The 19,322-nt window shown below is 32.6% G+C and overlaps 2 protein-coding genes across 2 annotated transcripts; both read left to right on the forward strand.

Annotated features, from left to right (window-relative positions):
* Positions 1-881: 881 nt before the first annotated feature.
* LOC134278962 (uncharacterized) lies at positions 882-13,021 on the forward strand. Its single transcript, XM_062761268.1, has 6 exons — positions 882-1,116; positions 5,216-5,229; positions 5,400-5,438; positions 8,460-8,784; positions 8,929-9,173; positions 11,881-13,021. Exons 1-6 carry the CDS (start codon positions 882-884, stop codon positions 12,694-12,696), a joined length of 1,674 nt encoding a protein of 557 aa, XP_062617252.1. The 3' UTR covers positions 12,697-13,021.
* Positions 13,022-15,480: 2,459 nt separating this feature from the next.
* LOC134278964 (transmembrane emp24 domain-containing protein 6-like) lies at positions 15,481-18,670 on the forward strand. The gene is made up of 4 exons (XM_062761270.1): positions 15,481-15,747; positions 17,114-17,231; positions 17,502-17,647; positions 18,011-18,670. The coding sequence occupies exons 1-4, from the start codon at positions 15,481-15,483 to the stop codon at positions 18,242-18,244; spliced, it is 765 nt and encodes a 254-aa protein (XP_062617254.1). The 3' UTR covers positions 18,245-18,670.
* The last annotated feature ends 652 nt before the right edge of the window (positions 18,671-19,322 follow it).

The raw sequence follows: 19,322 nt of genomic DNA on the forward strand, positions 1-19,322 counted from the left end.
ATATGATAAATTGAGATATATGCTATCAGCAAGAACCAGTCGCTTATGCAGAGCATTGACGCCTACAGAACAGCATTATGCTCAGCTTTTGGTTGTCGTATAAACAGAGAGAAAATATTTATGCTCCTAGTATAAAGCAAATTAAGTGCATGTTTTTAATAAGCAAGGATGTCACATTGATTTCTAATTCATTTAGACAGGGGATGTGGTGATAACGTTTGGCTTAACGCTTATCTTCATATTTCATTGTTGATAATATAGTATATTTGATATTTTAGATATCAAGCATAATAATAAAACATATGGAGATAACGAATAGAATTAAAGATCAACAGTCCATAAATTAATATGAAATAGGAGCAAGCAAACATAGTCCTCAAAAACATCAGAGGTGGGATCAGGTCCCATGGAGGAGTGAGCATCCCCTGCCGACCGGTCACATCCGCCGTATGATCCTTGTTTTGATCGGGAAATAACGGAGAAATCCGTCGTCAAATCAGTGTGTAAATATTGGACTATTAATTATTATGAAAATAGTCAGTCAGCATTTGACACAATGATAAATCGTTTTTGCTGACAAGGTAATTGTATCGACAATGTGTAAACGACGAATCGTAAAATGAATTTTTATTTTTTAGATACTTTAAAGCAATAGAATCAAAAAATTATATCTCTAAATGGAGAAAGTAGGATACAGAGCTTTGGGAATTCCTAATAATACACTTATTAAGCTTGTAATGATGGATTTATGAAAAAAAAATATTAATCACATGTATAATAATGCAGCAGGATATATGCAAAAAAATATGTGCATTTAAAGTTTTCTCTTTTTTTTCAGGAAAAAATATATTTCAATACAAGAATAACATTTTTTTGCAAATATGGGAGGCTTAGTTATTTTCTTATTTCTCCTTATTCTGGTGCCAGAGATCATTCAAACACAGACTTCCTCATTAGTGACAGTCAATAAATGTCCCTCGAACCAGACAGAATGGAACAAGACGGCTAAAATAAAGAATTGCAAAGGAAAAACACCTGACTACCTGTGTGCTTCCATAAAGAATTATCCCGGGAAACTCGGTGAAATATGTACACAAGAGAGCTTGATCAAACCAGGTACTAAAGTATTTATAGACTGGTAAATTTTAAGCACCCACTTTGCCTTGAGAATACTTGAAAAAACCTGTAAAGTTCTTCCGTCTAACAGTTGTTGAAGCAATATGACGTTTGAGGAATATAAACTCAAAATTTAATTCATATGAGTGGGGGATGTTATAATACAACTCAGACAGATAGTGTTCATTTTGATAGAAGGGGGAGACAGCCAGAGAATTATTTGACAAAATGAACACTGCCTGACTGAGCTGTATAATAACATATCTCAATAAACACATTTTTGAATATGTTCCAACCAGAAGGGGGGGGCTAGCCTTTTGATAAAAAAAATTCTAGAGTTTGGAAAAGCAGGGGAGCTTCTCCTGTCCCTATCAGCACTACATATTCTGGTATTTTAGCCATAAGAAATTTAAGTTAATTTTTACTAGTATTAGAATGTATTTTAACATTTCCGATAGATTTTTTTAAATAAAACATTTTATTTCATTTGCGAAAAAGTAAGTCAAGTGCACTTTCTTCGTTTGTCACAGTCCATCTGTCATTCTGGTGGAGGAGTCAAGCATTTTTGAAATATAAAGTGAAGTTAACATACTAGTATAAGTTTTCATGAATGCAGTTGTTGAATTGAAATAAAGTAAATGTGCTTTTAAGATGCATCTTCAAATTTTCAAAATTAAATTTATATTTCGACGTATTGTTGTTAACAGTGTTATTGTTCCTTTTATCTCAGGAGAATGCGTTGTTCTTCATGGTGTTGCACACAATTTTGATTCAGTGCCATGTAATTTTAAAACACTTGGATGTCATGGCCGACATTATTCTACATCCGAACTTTATAAATGTAAGAATTTTTTTTATACATGTAGAAGAATATGGTTCGAAATAAATATTTCATTTACCTTAAATTTTCACTGAAAAGCTTTTGGGGGAAAATTTTGGCCAGAACCCCTTCAAAATCTTTTACCACAATTCATTTTTAGCTCACCTCTACGAAGTCAGCGTCGATGTCCCAAGTTTAAATTTTTGGTACTGTTCTTCTAAGCCATACATTAATCAGAGACCAAAGTGTGTTTCATTGTATCGGTAAATGTTTCAGATGCTGCAATTTCAGCAAAGGGAGATCAGGTTAATGTTTTGGAGCAGGTTAAGGTTTTTGGTGCAGGTTAAAAGTTTTTGGTGCATGTCTCATTTTAAAGTACTTCAAACTATATAAGCCCTATGTTGATCAAACTAGCGTCTAAGGATGCAAACTACCAATAATGCTTCGCATACTTAATCTGACTTAAGTTTTCCGGATGAGTGAACAGGTTAAATGGTTTGAAACAGCTTTATTTTTAAGTAACTATAGGGCCTATGTTAATAAAACTTGCATACATGATACACCTAAGGATGCACACTAATGGACTTCCTTCGGATGGTGGTTCTTACATACATTTTCAGAATAATGGACCAGGTTAGAAATTTGGGTACAGGTATATTACTATGCCGGATTTGAATTCTTTTTTCAATGGGTGACTAGTTTGAAGTTCTTGGATAAGTCTATTCCAAAATATCTGCAAACCCTCTCAGATCAAAATTACATAAGCGTTGCATCTTGGGATGTACACTACTAGATTATTAGTTTGATGTTGGATTTTGCCTACTAAATAAAAAGACAACATTCGTTGAGGCTAGTACAGTTCTGTAATCTCTTATTACCTATGCTTTAAAGAATCTTGAACTCAAATTGACTACAAACAGAATTTGTTAGGATATTTAGAAAAAAATCTTAAATCTACGTATGTTTGATTTAAATAAGATCTTGAAACTTTAGCCCTACATACTTGACTAGCATTTTATTCCCATTTTTCTTGCATTTGGTAAACATATCTAGGAGTTAACATTATTTAACACTTCCAATGATCCTTTACGGTGTACAATTATACTAAGATGACTATTAGCACCCTTAGGTAAATTAGTAATGTTGTCCTATACGGAAAAATACACTTTACACGAATTTGTTAAATAAATGAACAAGATTGTGCTGAACATTAAATAACATTAAATTACGAAAATTTATTTTTCAATCCAAGATTGTTTTGGAATCTTTTATAGGTAAGTTGCCTCATGTTATATAACAAACCTGTGACGAGATACTGTATCATAAATTACAAATTTACAGATATTATACAGATTCGATTGTTCTTCGTTATTTTCACTTTCTTTTTAAATTAAAGATATGTCTCTCCTCTCGTCAGCTTCTGAGAAAACTTTGGTAACTAATGTGGACTTTTCAGCCAATGATGCTGGCTTGTATAGAATATTATGTTGACTTGTAAGAAAATTATGTTGACTTGTCAGATAATACATCGACTTGACAGATCTTAATGTTGACTTGTCCGATACTTATGTCGACTTGTCGTAAAATATGTTGTCGACTGATGGCTTTACTGGGCATGGACCCATTTTTCATGTTAGTTTTTTATACACATGAATAAGTGACAAGTTAACCAAAAGGTATTACAAGTCGAAATAAATATTTGACAATTGGAGGGCAAAAATATGCCAACATATTTTTTTAAAATAAATAATCAGGATATGTTTGATACCTGCTGGAACTGTTGGAAGCTTTTACAATAAATTTTCAGATGGATGTAAAAATTATGAATGCATGCATTCCTTTCTCCCCCTCCCTAGCTTTCTCTTTCCATTCTCTTCCCCCTCCCCCTCTCTCTCCCTCTCTTTCTAAAAGGAAAAAAATACACCTTCTGTATTCGTTATTATTCACTTATTGTGTAGAATAACAGAGTGTTGATTGTGCATTGAAGATTCAATTACATTTTAATGTAAATAAACTTTAATCAGGTAATATCACCCGCGGCCGGGGAATTAGGGAAGGGGATAGGACACAATAGTGCTCAAAATTGCCAATGGGATCCAAGTATATAAAGAGATAATTTTCAAAAATCTACAAAGAAAATAGGGCGAAGGGGCCGATTTAAATCCATGCAACTCTTTTTAACAAGTATGTTTTACATTGAAATAGTTTGACCACACGGAAACCAGAGGGAGAAGAAACTACAACGAACTCAATAAGACAGTAAGATATAGAGTTATTGCAAATGATCTGGTTGTATTTTTAGATCACTTTAGGTCACCTGAGTAAATTCAGTGTACGACCTATTGCTTTCCGTTTTCGTCCGTCGTCCGTCGTTTGTTCACATGGGAACATTTTCAGCTTCTTCTCTGCAACCGCTCAACCAATTTCAACCAAATTTGGCATAAAGCATTTATGGTTGAAGGGGAACAAAAATTGTGAATTTCATGGTCCCTGCCCCCTGGGGCTTGAGGGGTGGGGCCAAAACCACTAAAATTAAATGCAACCTTTAAAATTCTTCTTCTTTACTCCTGGTCAACAAGTAGTCAAACTGTTTGCATCATTGTTATCAGCATTGAGTCTTCTACCAAAATTGTGATTTTCGTTATCTCCATATCCTTCTTTTTAGGGCCGGGCTCTATTGATTATGTTGTGAAAATGCATAAATTCTTTAAAAATCTTCTTCTCTGCTCCTGGATATTAAACGAATGAACTGTATGTATAGTTATGATGAGGAACGATGCCTCTTCCAAATTTGGGAATTCCATAGGCCCTGGGTCAAGGGTTCTGGTGTTAGGGTGGGGCTCTATTGATTATATAGTGAAAATGCATGAATTCTTTGAATTTTTTTGCTCCTGGGTACTAGTATTATGCCAATGATCTAAGTACACATTTATGATAAAGAAAGACACCTCTTACAAATTGGTTAATTTTAGGGCCCCTGTGTCAGGGGTACTGGGGGTACATAGTTTGAAAATAAATTCATGCTTTGAAAACTGCACTTTGGTATTAATCAACCAATTATGACGAAATAAAATTATGATAAAATTTTCAAGATTTTCACCATGCATGTCCAAAAACTGCCAAATTTAGATTCATCGGTTTTCTATGATTATTAACGAATTATACTTTTTATATAAGGACTGACATTGATGAAAGTTCCAGTACTGGAATTGTACTTGGTTTGCTGTTGCCAATGCTGATTGTAGTCTCAGCTGTGATTATATTTGTTTTGTACCATAGAAACAAATTACCAGGTATGTCATCAGTGCCATTGTTAATAATAACACCTCATTCTACTATTTTTTTAATGTACATGTATATAAAATTTTCGTGACAAATGTCATTATAAGCCCTCTCTCTACTTGATCTCTTAATCCATGATATGTGACAGAAATTTCAGAGTAAAGACTTTATGTTTTTGTAGGAATTTTTCGACGCAAAAATGCAGATACACAATCAGAAGGTATGAAAAAGAATGTAAACAATGTATACATTTGTGCTCTGAAACATTTTCTGTAGAATTTGTTTATCGGTAACCAGTGAATACAAATAAATCAAGATTTGTTAAAAGAACTATATGCGGTATATTGCATATACATGCCCCCACAAAAGTCAGATTTTGAAAACTTCCTGAAATGTGCTGAATTCAATAAATTGTATGAGAAATACTTATATATTAACAGAACATATTATAGTTTCAAAGCAGTTTATTCACAATTTTTGTTTTTATGACGTCACAAACTAGTCTGATTTTATATCCTTTTTCAGAAAGAGTACAAAATGGACAAAATTTCAACAATTTTAGCTTTAAAATTTATAGAGCGCATGCTTGTTCAGGAACAATATTTACATATTTCACTGATATTATCATTCTACACATTATATCAAAATATTGATCCTGAACACACATGCGCTCGGTGACTTTTACTCAAAATATCGACGAAATATGTACATTTTTCTGTAGAATTCATAAAAAACTAAAATTTACGTCATGTTTGTGACGTCATTACGTACATATGACATCATTACGTATGAAATTATTCAGTGCTTTGAAATCAGCATATACTCCCCTGTTTAAGAACTTAATTAAATATACCTCCATCAAAGTTTGATTTGGGGGGCGAATATTGGCTATTACCGAATAAAGTTCTTTGCACCAGGAAGCATCTTACTTATAACAAGTAATATTTTATCTGTTCTGTTTTATATGTTTTATATCCACAGGTAAGGTAGTACTTATTTATGTGTTTCCTTGATTGCAGGCTGCCCCTTAAAAATCTGTCAACGTTTAGTTTTGCTTTGTAGTCAATGTAAAGAATTTAAATTTAAAAAAAATTAAGAGACCTTTTCTTTTCATCAGCAGCCATATATCTATTTACATGAAAATTTCAAACTTGAAAGATGTTTATTGATAGCATTATTAAATTTACCTTTGCTATGCAGCTGCAGCATTATTATAAGAAATAAATTTATCAACATGTACACGGAAAAATTCCGTCGATTTCATTGAGAATGGCAAATATCAATACCGATATTACTTTTATGTATATTGTCATACCAAAAAAAAAAAACTTGATTTGAAATTGTTATATGCATACTTTAGATATCGAAGAGGAGAACATTCAGATGATTCCTGTGACAGGTAAATTTATATAACAAATATGAATGCCACTTGTTACTGAGATTTTATTTCAAGTACATAGTATTCTCTACCATTACTTCGAATTAAGAAATTTTTAGAAATCATGTATAATTATTTGAGCAGCAAAAAAAAAAAAAAAAAAAAAACATTAAACTAAAATTTATGACTGCAAAATTGAAGTATCAATTATTTCAATAACTTTTCAAAATTAAGTTTGCAATTATGAAAGTACTGCTTTGATTAAATATTTTGATAATTGTAGAAGAGCCTGTGCGAAAGATTTCAACAATGGCCGATGAAGAACGTATGAGAATTCTTTCAAAAATTCTTGAACTTCCACACTATCTTACTCATATTTTGAAAACTGAGCTTAACGTGTGGGACTTGAAAGAAAAAATAATAATTTACTCTGAATCCCTAAATGTACGAAAGCCCAGAAGGCTCATTCGAGATTCAAGTTTCGAAATACGAGATTCAAAATTCGAGATTCGAAATTCGAGTTTCGAGATTCAAGATCCAGATTAACCAATCAAAAGGCTCATTCGAGATTCGAGGTTCGAAATTCGAGATTCGAAATTCGAGTTTCGAGATTCAAAATCCAGATTAACCAATCAAATGCGGGTTCAACATTTGATTACTCCCCTTTATTATGTTTAATCTATCAATAAATCGTTTAATATATTTATAACAAATGAGTCATTTGAATAAATTACAATACAAGAAAGAGTGTTATATATATTAGAAGGAAAGTTAAATAATCATTTGATTTTTGATCAGTAAGATATACGTCAATTTATATTATGACTTCCTAAATGTTAAATGGAATACATAATCAGGAATATATATATTTTTGCATTGTCTACTATATATAAAGAATTGTTGACATAATAATAAAGTTATAAATAGTGACTAAAGATTAACAAAATCCTTGTAGCCTTGATAAATAAAAACCGAGTATATTTTAGTCTTTGACCATAGCGCTATGGTCAGAGACTAAAATATAAAACCATAACGCTATAGTTCTGCAGCTAATTTAGACTAATCTACTGTTTGATATCAGATAAAATGAATGCTGCATTTATTCTAATTCATATTTGCAATCTGTATTGTATATATAATTGTTAATTAGTTCAAGAAATCAAAGCCTTAGATGAACATAAGTAATTGAAAACTTTATCTTAATGTATTCCCTCTATTAGGAAAACGAGCGCGGTTTTTATTTATCAAGGCTACATTGCCTTTCAAAGTTTTAAAGTAACATTTTCAGTGTCGGGAAAAATTGGCAGGTGTTGCCGGTAGGGGTGGGGATTTTGTTAATCTTTAGACACTATTTACACTGTATTATTATGTCAGCAACCCTTTATATACAGTAGACAATGCAAAAAAATATATATTCCTGATATATGTATTCTATTTAATATTTAAGAAGTCATAATACAAATTGAAGTATATCTTGCTGATCAAAAATCAAATGATTATTTAACTTTCCTTCTAATATATATAACACTCTTTCTTGTATTGTAATTTATTCAAATGACTCATTTGTTATAAATATATTAAACGATTTATTGATAGATAAAACGTAATAAAGGGGAGTAATCAAATGTTGAACCCGTATTTGATTAGTTAATCTGGATTTTGAATCTCGAAACTCGAATTTCGAATCTCGTATTTCGAAACTCGAATCTCGAATGAGCCTTTTGATTGGTTAATCTGGATCTTGAATCTCGAAACTCGAATTTCGAATCTCGAATTTTGAATCTCGTATTTCGAAACTTGAATCTCGAATGAGCCTTCTGGGCTTTCGTACTAAATGAGCGTTTTGGCGAACATTTATTGAAGGTTCTGGAAAATGTGAATGATACAGAAGACGCTCACAATAATTTAGACATGGTGGTTGTTTTTACTTTGCTGACAAATTTCTGTAACAATATACAACCTCCCGGGACAGGGTGGGGTTATAAACCTACAGATAATGATGACTCTCTTGAGGCTGATATAGAACGGATCCGTATTTTGTGGAACCTATATTGTGATGATCAAGTTGACGCTCCAAATCTTCAGGGTGTGTATGGACGGATGATTGGTAGATTTGGAGAACTTTTTAATAAAGAGTTTACTAGTTCCAACAATGTTGATTGTAATGCATTGGAATCGAAAATAAAAAGTAAGAAATATTTCATTTTCTTTCAAATATACATATTGATACATTTTCATACATGTATATAAATTGGTTTCTTGGAAATTACTTAGTAAAAAGGAGGAATATTTATGTATTGTGGGATTGTTTAAATCATAATATTCATTTTAGGCGTTCGTTTGAGGAGAAACTGTGACGTTGAAGATGGAGTTGTTGTGACAAAGAACATTAAGTCAGCTCTGGCACTATTAGAATCTTCAGACATTGTTATTTGTATAGGCGCCATTGGATGTGGTAAAACAACTGCCATGAGATACATACAAGGAAAATACGAGGACAAGGGACGGAGGACGGTTTGGTTTGAGGAATATATGAATGAAGAAGAAGTGATTGATTATAAAATCAACAACGTTTTCCTCTGATGTGACAATTTGTTTGGGACATTTAACTGCAATGTATTTTCGCTCGAAACTATCACAAGATTTGAACACGTTATTAAATCAAAGTACTGAAAGTACTGATAGACGGAGGCTTGGAATGAACATGATTTGTTGTCTCTTTGGGAATTTTTTATTCATATTCTGACCCCAACATTTGCCTAAAGGTAGTTGGCCATATCTTTTGAACATTAGATACCAGGACATTTATACTTCATATTTGTATTTTTGTGGAAAGACCTTTCATTAGATATTAACAAGCTTGACCTTTTGACCTTGACCTACGAGATTCCATACTTATGAAAAAACTTTAACCTTGGCCATAAGTTTTGAATGGTAAGGGATAAATAGTGCTTTTTATACGTAAATATGTAATCCTTGTAAGAAGACCCAGAACTTTGACCTTTTGACCTTGGAGTTTGACCTACTTTTATAAAGCAAATCTTGACCATAACTTGAAAAGGTTTTGGGTTAGTGCTTTCATACTTTATATATTTAATCCTTATGACAAGACCTTTCATTTTATAGCAAGACATTTGACTTTGGAGTTTGGCCTACTTTAAAAAAAATATCATTTTTTATAACTTTTGAAGGGTTAGGGCTTCATACTTCACATATGTATTCTTTGTGGGAAGACCTTTCATAGCATACCAACAATCATGACCTTTTGACCTTTACCTTGGAGATTTCCGTACTTATGGATTAACTTTAGCCTTAGCCTACTTTCATATTTCACTATTGTATTTCCAGTAAGAATACCATACTTTTGGTACCAATATATTAAATTTGCATCTTCGCTATATTGCCACACGGGGGCCAGAGTGTTTCACAAATACATCTTCTTCATTTATTTATCGTGGTCTAATGTTTAATTATGTAATTTACTGAATTCCCATTTTTCATCAAAAGGACAAACCACTCTAATTGCAATAAACTATATTAATTTGAATTCTTTAGTGACTCATGGTAAGAGCTTCCTGAAATGTGAGAAAACCAAAAGTACTTTAGTATATCTAACTCTTCAGGACTAAAAGGAGCTGAGATACAAGCATTCAGATATATCAATGCATAGATCTAAACATGCACATTCAACTTTTGATTAACAATTCTGTTAACATGAACATGAAGAGGATGCAAATATTTCAAACATTATGAAAAATATTAAGCAGAACAAACGCCTGTTTGGTCCAGATCATGAAATGTACTAAGCTCTATAGCTTTTATTTTCCAGTGTGCATTAATCCTGACTTCCAAATTCTTACTTGATTGGTGATACCTTAAGAAAACATTTGCATCCAGGTGAAAGTTGACACGTACCGCAAAATGTGCCATCCCATTGTTTAAGTTTAATAAAGTGATTACAACGCCTTAATACTAGATCTCATGGATTCAACGATACCCTAATATCCAGTATTATATGTGATTTTACGGATAATACCCAATTTCGTGGAAAATCCTTCCCGTTTCAGAGGTGGATCCAGCCATTTTTGAAAGGGGAGTTCCAGGGTTGTACTGTATACTCTATATTCTTTCATATAAAAGGGAATAGTGAGTGGAAGAAACTTAATGTGTGAAAATCTATCTATTTAATACATAAGTTAGACGTACAAATACATGTATTTTAATTTATTCTCGGAAAATGTTTTTTTCTCTCTCTTTCTCTCTCTCTCTCCACTTGACAAAAAATGAAGGGGGCTTCCAACCCCGGAACCTACCCTCCTTTGGATCCACCAATGAACCGCTTACAAGCATTCACCCATCTTTGACACTTTTTCAATATCTCTCCAAGGTTTGGGAAACCTAATAAATTTAACTCCTTGCATATATTTTTTGTGGGCATACTTTGAGTCACTATTGCAGATTCCATGACAACAGTGTTTTAATGCATCCTTTTTTTGCACAGATTAGTCATAATATTACTTAATTAATTTACACCACAAAGTAAGATTCAAGCCACTGTTTTGGTCATGTAAACATAGAAACATGTGGGTCAGTTTGTCCCATCTAAATAGTTTGCAAAATCTTCTGAAATATGTGATAAGGAATTCTAAAAATAGATGCAGCAGAGATTCTGTACCTGTGCTATAAACAGATAAGACGCAGCTCTCTGTTGAGTCAGTGAACATTTAAAATATGTCAGTTTCAATTAAACAATGATGCAGATTTCTTTTACCTAGGTAATGTAGGGTATTAATGTGATAGGACCTTCGCAAACTAATTTAAAAGCCCTCAGGCGAGGTCAGATAATTATAGGTTCATGAGGAAAAAAAAGAATTATGTATTGTTTTTGGAAAATATTGTGACCGAATTAGATTAATTGCATCAAAATCAGATGCAGAGAACTGCACTCGGTGATCTGTTTTGGTTTCCCCGACAATTTAAATTCTGTGTCAGCGAGAGTTTTTATCAGCCAATGAGCGTGTCAGCAGCAGACTCTATACATCACTGATCACCTGTCTGTATACAGCGCATATCTGATATCAGACAGGCAGGCCAGTTTATCAAAATTTAGCCTGGTTCCCTGTCCCTGTTTTGCTTCGTGTACTCCTGCCTTGGAAAGTATGAGCCTGGGGACCAGGCTAATCAAAGTTAACGTGATTTGCCGCTAGATGGCGATCGCAAATTCCCTTCCGCCTCAGATGAGCGGTACCAATAGAGCGGAGGCTAAGCCTCCGTCTAAAAACAGAGAGAAAGATGTAAAGGTCATTTAAAAGTTTTATTAGAAATACATCAACATATATATGATGCAGTTTTGAAATTAGGTAAGGTACAGATTATGGACATTAAAAATTTGATCGATTATGATCATCTAGATAAAACAGAGATGTTATTGATTTGGAAAGAGTTGAAAAAAGAATGCCACTGCGTTTGTGATCCAAGTTGTTGGTTTAAATTGATAGAGTTTTCTTCTGTATTATCAAATCTGTCCCTCAGTCAAGGACTTGTAGGTAACCCATTCTTAATGTCGATGTATTGTCAGCACCATGAATTCTTCTCTAATAAGGATTTCACCAAATCACCGGTGACTGCGTTAGTAAATCATTTCAATAGCATGAAAAAGGAGAATGAGGAACTGTTCCATGTTCTTGCTTTTATAATGTTTGTAAGAGTTTACAAATTAAACGAAGACATGATGCCATGGGCTGGAATGATTTCAGCAGAGTTAACGGAGGATAGTATTAAACGATGTGTGGAAAAGTATCCTGAATATCTGATTGAAGAAAGTGATATTGTAGAACTGAAACATGAGTTACTAACTATTTCACTTTTTAAGGTTTTATACGAAACACTTGTTCACCATTGTGATATAGGGTCTATTCTCCAGTTAACAAGACCCAAGGAAGAATGTAACAGTGATTTTGTCAATTGTTTACCGCCGTCCCACACAGAAGACATATTCGAAGTAAAATTGTTAGAAAGGGTTTCAAAAGCTAAGGGTTGTCCGTTTGATAGGCCACATTTTCTTTCTAGAAAGTGGAAAAATCTGAAAAAGAATTCATAAATGAAAATGGAGATAATTCAAAGAAAACACCCATGCAGTTAAAACAAGTTAGATTTAACAGTCCCTTTTTAACAGGCATACGTTTTTAAAAGAGAGTAGAAATTGACGAACAAAAAGTTTGTCCATTATGTCATTACCATAATGTTAGGAAATCCTGCCATTTGATAAGTTTGCAATTTTTCTTGATTTGGAAAACGACTGCACCGGTCAAGACTTGAAGGTATGGACAGAAAAATCTTTTCAAATAATCAAAGAGTGTGTGTTTGTTAAATCAATTCGCTTGTATAGATGTATCTTAACCTTTATTAAACATTTTAACTACTGCGTTTATTTTGTCTGATTTACAATTTTTTCAAAGAATTGTGTGATGTGTATGGTAACAATTAAGTGTATGTCTTTGAGACAAGTTTACAGGTTGGTGAGCAAATAGAAAAACGGCCAAACAGACATAAGGGATACGCAACGTCCTGGACCACTTCGAACTGTTTCAACTGACGTAATACTTGCAAAAATAATCAATGTCATCACTAATGATGGTCAATTAAACAGATGGCAAATTTTGTAGAAATTTCATCAGGGGACAGTGTTTACAATTTTAAACAAACACCTTGGCCTCCGAAAGATTAGTGCACGATGGATACCCCATCTTGCAACAGAAAAATAAAAGCGAAAAACTGCGATGCACCATATTTTTCGGTGATGAAACTTGGATTTCTTATCTTGAACCTCAGAGGAAATTGATAACAAGATGTGGTTGACTAAAAGGCAAAAGTCCTATTATCTCAAAACGATGTTAAAGTATTAGGAAAGTATTATATGCAAATTTCTTAAATAGTTAAGGACTTTTTTTCGGGTTGCTATTCCAAAGGGCAGATCAATCACCGGACAGGTATATGAAAATGTGCTTTTAAAGAATGTTAAGAAACACTACGAAAGAAGTGAAAAAAGTCTACAATTCACAACACTCGACTTTTTCATGACAACGCTACAGCACATTAATCCCAGTTGGTGAGATCATTTTTGGAAAAAAAAGAAAAGGTTCATGTTATACTCAGCCCTCCCTTTTCACCCGATTTGTCTCCCTGTGACATTTTTCTTTACCCCAAATTGAAATAACACTTGTCAGGAAGAAGATGTGCTTCACTCAAGGAATGCTTTGGTTTCTGCCATTTATCAGTTCATCAATACCATACCCCAAAACATATGAATGCATTCAAAGTTTGGCTAAAATGGTTGAAATTATCTGTGTCTGTCAAAGGAGAGTATTTTGAAGGGAACCATTAAAAAATTAACGAAAATATATTCTCGTGTTCTTTTTCTTTTGAATACGATGACATTTCTTACTGAACCATTCAGCAGAAATGTTTCATAAGAGGAAGTTTTCTAACATTTTGTGGATTCTAATTTATCACATCTATTACCAGCGGCAAAGGATGGGGCTAAATTTTGGCAATCACAGTATTGGGTGAACATTCACGAAATGTTCGCTCAAGAGCCACAAAGCCAAAAAAATTGTATTTAAGCTCTTCGAGATCTACAAAGAGAATGTGGACCTATAATGTGCGATAGTCTTTTTTCATCATAGGGAATATAAAGGAAAAAATATTCTTGGGAACAACAGAGCCATGATAAGTGATATTTTAGAATAGAGGAATAATCAGATAGTGAAGAATCATACCGCAGTATTTTCTTGAACCAATACCACGAGATCTTAGGTGGGGTTAAAATAATGGATACTAGTACATCGGAATATATAGGGATCTTCTTCATCATTCTCTGAAAACTATTGTAATGAATTTATTTATTTGCAATTATTCACATTTTTTGTCAATTCATTGTTACTTTGAAGTTATAAACTCTTTGTAAGCAATCTCATTAGATTGCTAAAGAAGCATAGGATCAAATTACTGTACCCCAACTTTTATTCGCGATGACTTTATTCCGCGATTAAGTGGAGGTAAATAGTTCGCGATGATTATTTTCCACGTCTTTTTGGATCAGAAATATTCGATACTCAATAATAATTAAATATTGGCGAAAAAAAAATTCGCGATGACGAGGCTCTTGTGAACCTCGCGAAAATTCTCGCACGCGAATAAAAGTTGGTTTACAGTATACGCAATGTTGCTTTGGAGTGACTGCCCTGGGATAGTCCTGAAGTGTTAGTGAGTTTCCTGGGAAAGGAAAAGGGACGGAAACCTTCCTCTTACCTTTACTTTTCTAATTTTTTCTATGTTTAAATTTGTGTGTATCTTGGTTTTGAACACCAAAGATCTGGGGGGAAAAATCAAAATCAGTAATCTATAGAAATTATTTATGTTTTTAAAGAAAACTTTTTTAACATATTATTAATTTCTTTTAAATCTGTCGAGAATCTCTCCGAGAATCCTAACTTGTCTCATGATCTCTAAAGTTAATATTTAAATATCTCAGAATCTCTTTAGTTTATATTTTAAATAAATATGTTAAATTTGCAAAGAAAACAACTTTTCGAGGAGAAATGTAGAAATAATTTTTTGAAACAATATCTTCTTGACTATAAAGCGGTCCATTTATTGACGCATGCATGCGTATTTAAGGTGAAAAGGGAGGTTCTTGAATGACATTACGATATATACTAATATTTTAAAGCAAAACCTGATTTATAAATACTTTATTAAAATCCTGAAAGACATTTTTGTGTACTTTTTACGATTTGCTGAGCTAAAAAAGAAGAAATTTTATTTTGAAAATTGAAACTTTATTTTGTCGCCATGAACAAATCAATGTTAAGAAATAGTCTAAATGTGGTGGCATGTCTTATCAGTTCTGGACAAGAAACACGTGGATAACATGGCGCTGTCCACAAAATCTACACATCTTGTTTACTTACTCTGTTTCTATCAAGTGTCGTTGTCGGAGAAACTTGGAGGTAGTCTTCCTAACTTTGAATTCGATTTCGATGCACTTCCGGGAACTCAGCATGAATTCAAGGTCGACGTAAAGGCGGGAACAGAGGAATGTTTTGTACAGAAAGTGGCAGAGGGAGCCAATTTATACGTACAGTTCGAGGTAATTTTTTCATTATAAGAAAAAAGACGACATTTTGTCAATGTTAAATTATGAATGACATAATTGTAATATATGTGTGCGAAATTTTACGTAGGAACTCAAGTAAATTCACAAGTAACAAGAAATCTTATATCTGAGATAAAGTTCTTTGGTTGTCAGGTGTATTTGATTATGTTACCTGAGTTAATAGCTAATTGTGGTATCTCTTAAAAAATAATATAAATAATGATCTCTCAAAAATAACCAAATGAATACATGTAAATGAAACTTATTTAATAAAGTATAGAAACATGATCACTTTTATTTATTACAAAACTCTGCACAATTATTCATATTGTAGATTTGTCTATTAGGAAAAAAGTAGAAAACTTTGATGACTCAATATCAATTAAGAAATAAATATAAAGGGTGTAAAGAAAGTTCGTTCCACATTTTTCTTTCATTTTCGAAAAGAATTACGGTGAGAAGATATATACAATTTGTGATATTTCATGTCTACAGAGTCCATTCTTGCTATTGATAAGGTTTTAATTGTCTGTTGTTGCATCAATAAGGGGAGGGAGAGTATTGAAACAGATGATGTCTGTTTAGAAAAATTAATAAAGACGCATATTTGTGACATACATGAAGCAACCAGGTCAAAACATCCTTTCGAATACTATGAAATAATTATCAAATCCGTAAAAAATTTCAAAATCACGAACCTATTGTTTTGAAAAGTGATCTATCGTCCTCATACCTACGCTCATTTGCTTGTCTGATGCAAGATAAGCTATCAAGAAACAAAAGTAAATTATCCTCTATTTTCACTCAAAATGACCAGCATTTCTCTCATTCGGGTGCTTTAAAGATGTTAATATATATATATATATATATATATATATATATATATATATATATATATATATATATATATATATATATATATATATATATATATATATTTTCATATGGAAGAAAAATCCTATAATTACCTGCTAGAAATGAATTGATATCAATTTGAAGCACACTCTAGTGATTTTGTCAAACTTGAAAAATTCATCTCTTTAGTTAAGCACTACTTTGAAATTTTTGAAAATATTCCATCCCGGAACGAACTTTCTTAACACCCCTTATAAACTTTTTAGTAATAAAAATCATGTAATTACTTACTACAGTATCACATCAAATCAACATGCAAATGTTTTGAAAACATTTTTTGTGAGTTTTACATATATTAATAATTAAGCATTTATTTTCTGAAAAAAGATAAAGATTTATAACTCTGTAAAAAGTTCATAATCATTTACAATAATAATAATACTTTACCAAAGGTCGTTGACAAAACTATGAACCAAAAGTTATTCCATGTGAGGATATATTTCAGGTTTTGCGGGGAGGAGATAGGTCAATTAACGTAGCACTGATCGATCCTCATTATCAAATTATCCAACATCTTCCCTACCAAACAGACGGAAAGATAGACCATGTAGCGGTGATGTATGGTAAAGCATCTTTTTTAAAAATACATGATAAAACTTTGAAAGCCTAATATTTGCAGTTTTTTAAAGTAACTACCGGTTTATAAATCTATATTATTCTTGATTCTATTTATGAAGAAGGGTACGTACCATCTTAACGTTTTCTCCACAGAGAAAAGGATTTTTTAAAAGGTGACTTTAATTCTTGCCTATGTTTATTAGGAAATAATTAACTTTCATAGACCAAATATAGTGTACATGAAACAATCTTAGATTTATTTTGTTTTTTTTAAGGTGCGTATCAACTTTGTTTTGACAATACCGCCAGTAGATTCGCTGGAAAGCTGGTATACATCTACATCGTGACGTACGTCACAGAGGAATGGACCAAATACTTAGAGGAGATTCAAAGTGTCAGCGCCTCTGTCAACAATTTCACTGTAAGTACTTTTATCCTCAGCTATTGTTAAGAGCTACCTGTTGAAAAATCGTTGCAATCGTTTTCCTATATATGTATCAATAATAAAAATTAAAAGCATGCCTGTATATCTTTCAAAAAGCAACAAAATGTATCTTCAGGAGTAAATTTATCTTCTTATGATAATAAATATCTTTGGGAAAAAGGGATTTGTTCCAAATATTAAGAATTTTAATTTTGGGAATAAATAATTCAAAGGACATAAAATTCCAATCTCTGGATTGGAAAATTATTATCAAAATTTAAAACATATAAACAAGCTGACAAATTTCTGTAAACTCCAGTACATATTTATAATAGAAGTCTATATTATTTTAACATTAAGGGTGCACTTGCTGGAGTCCAAACATCCATAGAACAAATGAAACTCCATCAAACAGAGAGTCGAATGCACGTCATAAAGGATTGGTATCTTGTGACCGGAAATAACAAATACGTCATGTATTGGTCCATTTTCCAAATGTGTGTTGTTCTTTTTACGGGAGTATTCCAAGTATTTTGTCTTAGGAGGTTATTCAGAGTGCAAACTGTGACTCCAACGTCAAAACCAAGAGCCTAAAGTGACATTTTATCGACACTACTAGTATTTGTTTGTGAGGACCCGTTTGTGAAGCCGATTAAATTTTATTATACATCTCATCCTTTCGTCTTTAAAAAAAATGTGTCACAGTCAAAATGTGAAATTTTTGCCACATTTTATATATTTTTTGCATACATGTAGTTGTATCGAAATGCAATCTATCAATTGTTCATGTTAACCAAAATTGAGATTTATATTTACCAGGTATTGTGGGTATTTATTCCGAATGAAATTCGCTCAAAATTGACATTTTGTGTCGATATAGAGATCGAGACATTCACTGTTAATGACGTTTTAAGTATTTGTAGGATGGTTTGTTTCATTTCATTATTGGTTTAGTAATTTCATCTTAGTAAGTAAGTTCTCATTTATATTTATATGGCTTTTATATATCATCAAGTTATGACAAGGAACACTGCCAATAAAATTGGCATAAATTGTATGGCTTTGTTTGTTTTTGCTTCTGACCTGCATGAATCTGTATAGTGAAGATGATGCCATAAGATTGACGCAAACATTCAAAGTTGTATCGGCAAGACAGACACTAGGGCGACAAATCCTGTTCCTAAATGCATAATCGAGAGAATACCTCAACCACTTTCACCTCAGTTCACAACCGGCCTACGACCTACCAGTTGATTAACTTTGGGTGTCTCTTAAATCAAGGTACCCGAATAAACTCAAATAATATATCTGGCCAAGTTGAACTATATTGGTGTAGCAAATTATGATGCAACAAATCAGTCAGATACATACAAGCATTCCAGCAGAAAGAGAAAACCTTCAGAAACTCCAAAGATATTAAACTGACTTCACTACCGCGCACATAGAAATTATTTCAAGCAGAGTGTATGCATTTAATTCGTACACAGTGAAGTCCATATTAATGTTTGATGATAAATGCAACAGGAAGTTATTTACCTTGGTGGAAGACCAGAAAGGTGACAGCAGTGGCATCTTATCACTCAAGAAAATGGAACTTTCAGAGTTGAGAATAAGAAAGAAGGCGGTAAGTCTGAACAATCAGTTCTCCTTTATTTTCTCTGTTGAGGGTGAT

Source organism: Saccostrea cucullata, unplaced genomic scaffold (assembly GCF_032062105.1).
Source record: "Saccostrea cucullata isolate Sc308-1 unplaced genomic scaffold, CSIRO_AGI_Scuc_v1 ctg755, whole genome shotgun sequence".
Taxonomy (NCBI): Eukaryota; Metazoa; Mollusca; class Bivalvia; order Ostreida; family Ostreidae; genus Saccostrea; species Saccostrea cuccullata.

Excerpts from the sequence above, each read along its gene's own strand:
- LOC134278962 (XM_062761268.1), top strand. The coding sequence starts at position 882 with ATGGGAGGCTTAGTTATTTTCTTATTTCTCCTTATTCTGGTGCCAGAG. Across the intron at positions 5,439-8,459 it reads TGCAGATACACAATCAGAAG|GTTCTGGAAAATGTGAATGA; the intron begins GTATGAAAAAGA and ends CATTTATTGAAG. Across the intron at positions 9,174-11,880 it reads ATAAAATCAACAACGTTTTC|AGAGAAAGATGTAAAGGTCA; the intron begins CTCTGATGTGAC and ends GTCTAAAAACAG.
- LOC134278964 (XM_062761270.1), top strand. The coding sequence starts at position 15,481 with ATGTGGTGGCATGTCTTATCAGTTCTGGACAAGAAACACGTGGATAAC. Across the intron at positions 17,232-17,501 it reads CCATGTAGCGGTGATGTATG|GTGCGTATCAACTTTGTTTT; the intron begins GTAAAGCATCTT and ends GTTTTTTTTAAG. Across the intron at positions 17,648-18,010 it reads CCTCTGTCAACAATTTCACT|GGTGCACTTGCTGGAGTCCA; the intron begins GTAAGTACTTTT and ends TTTAACATTAAG.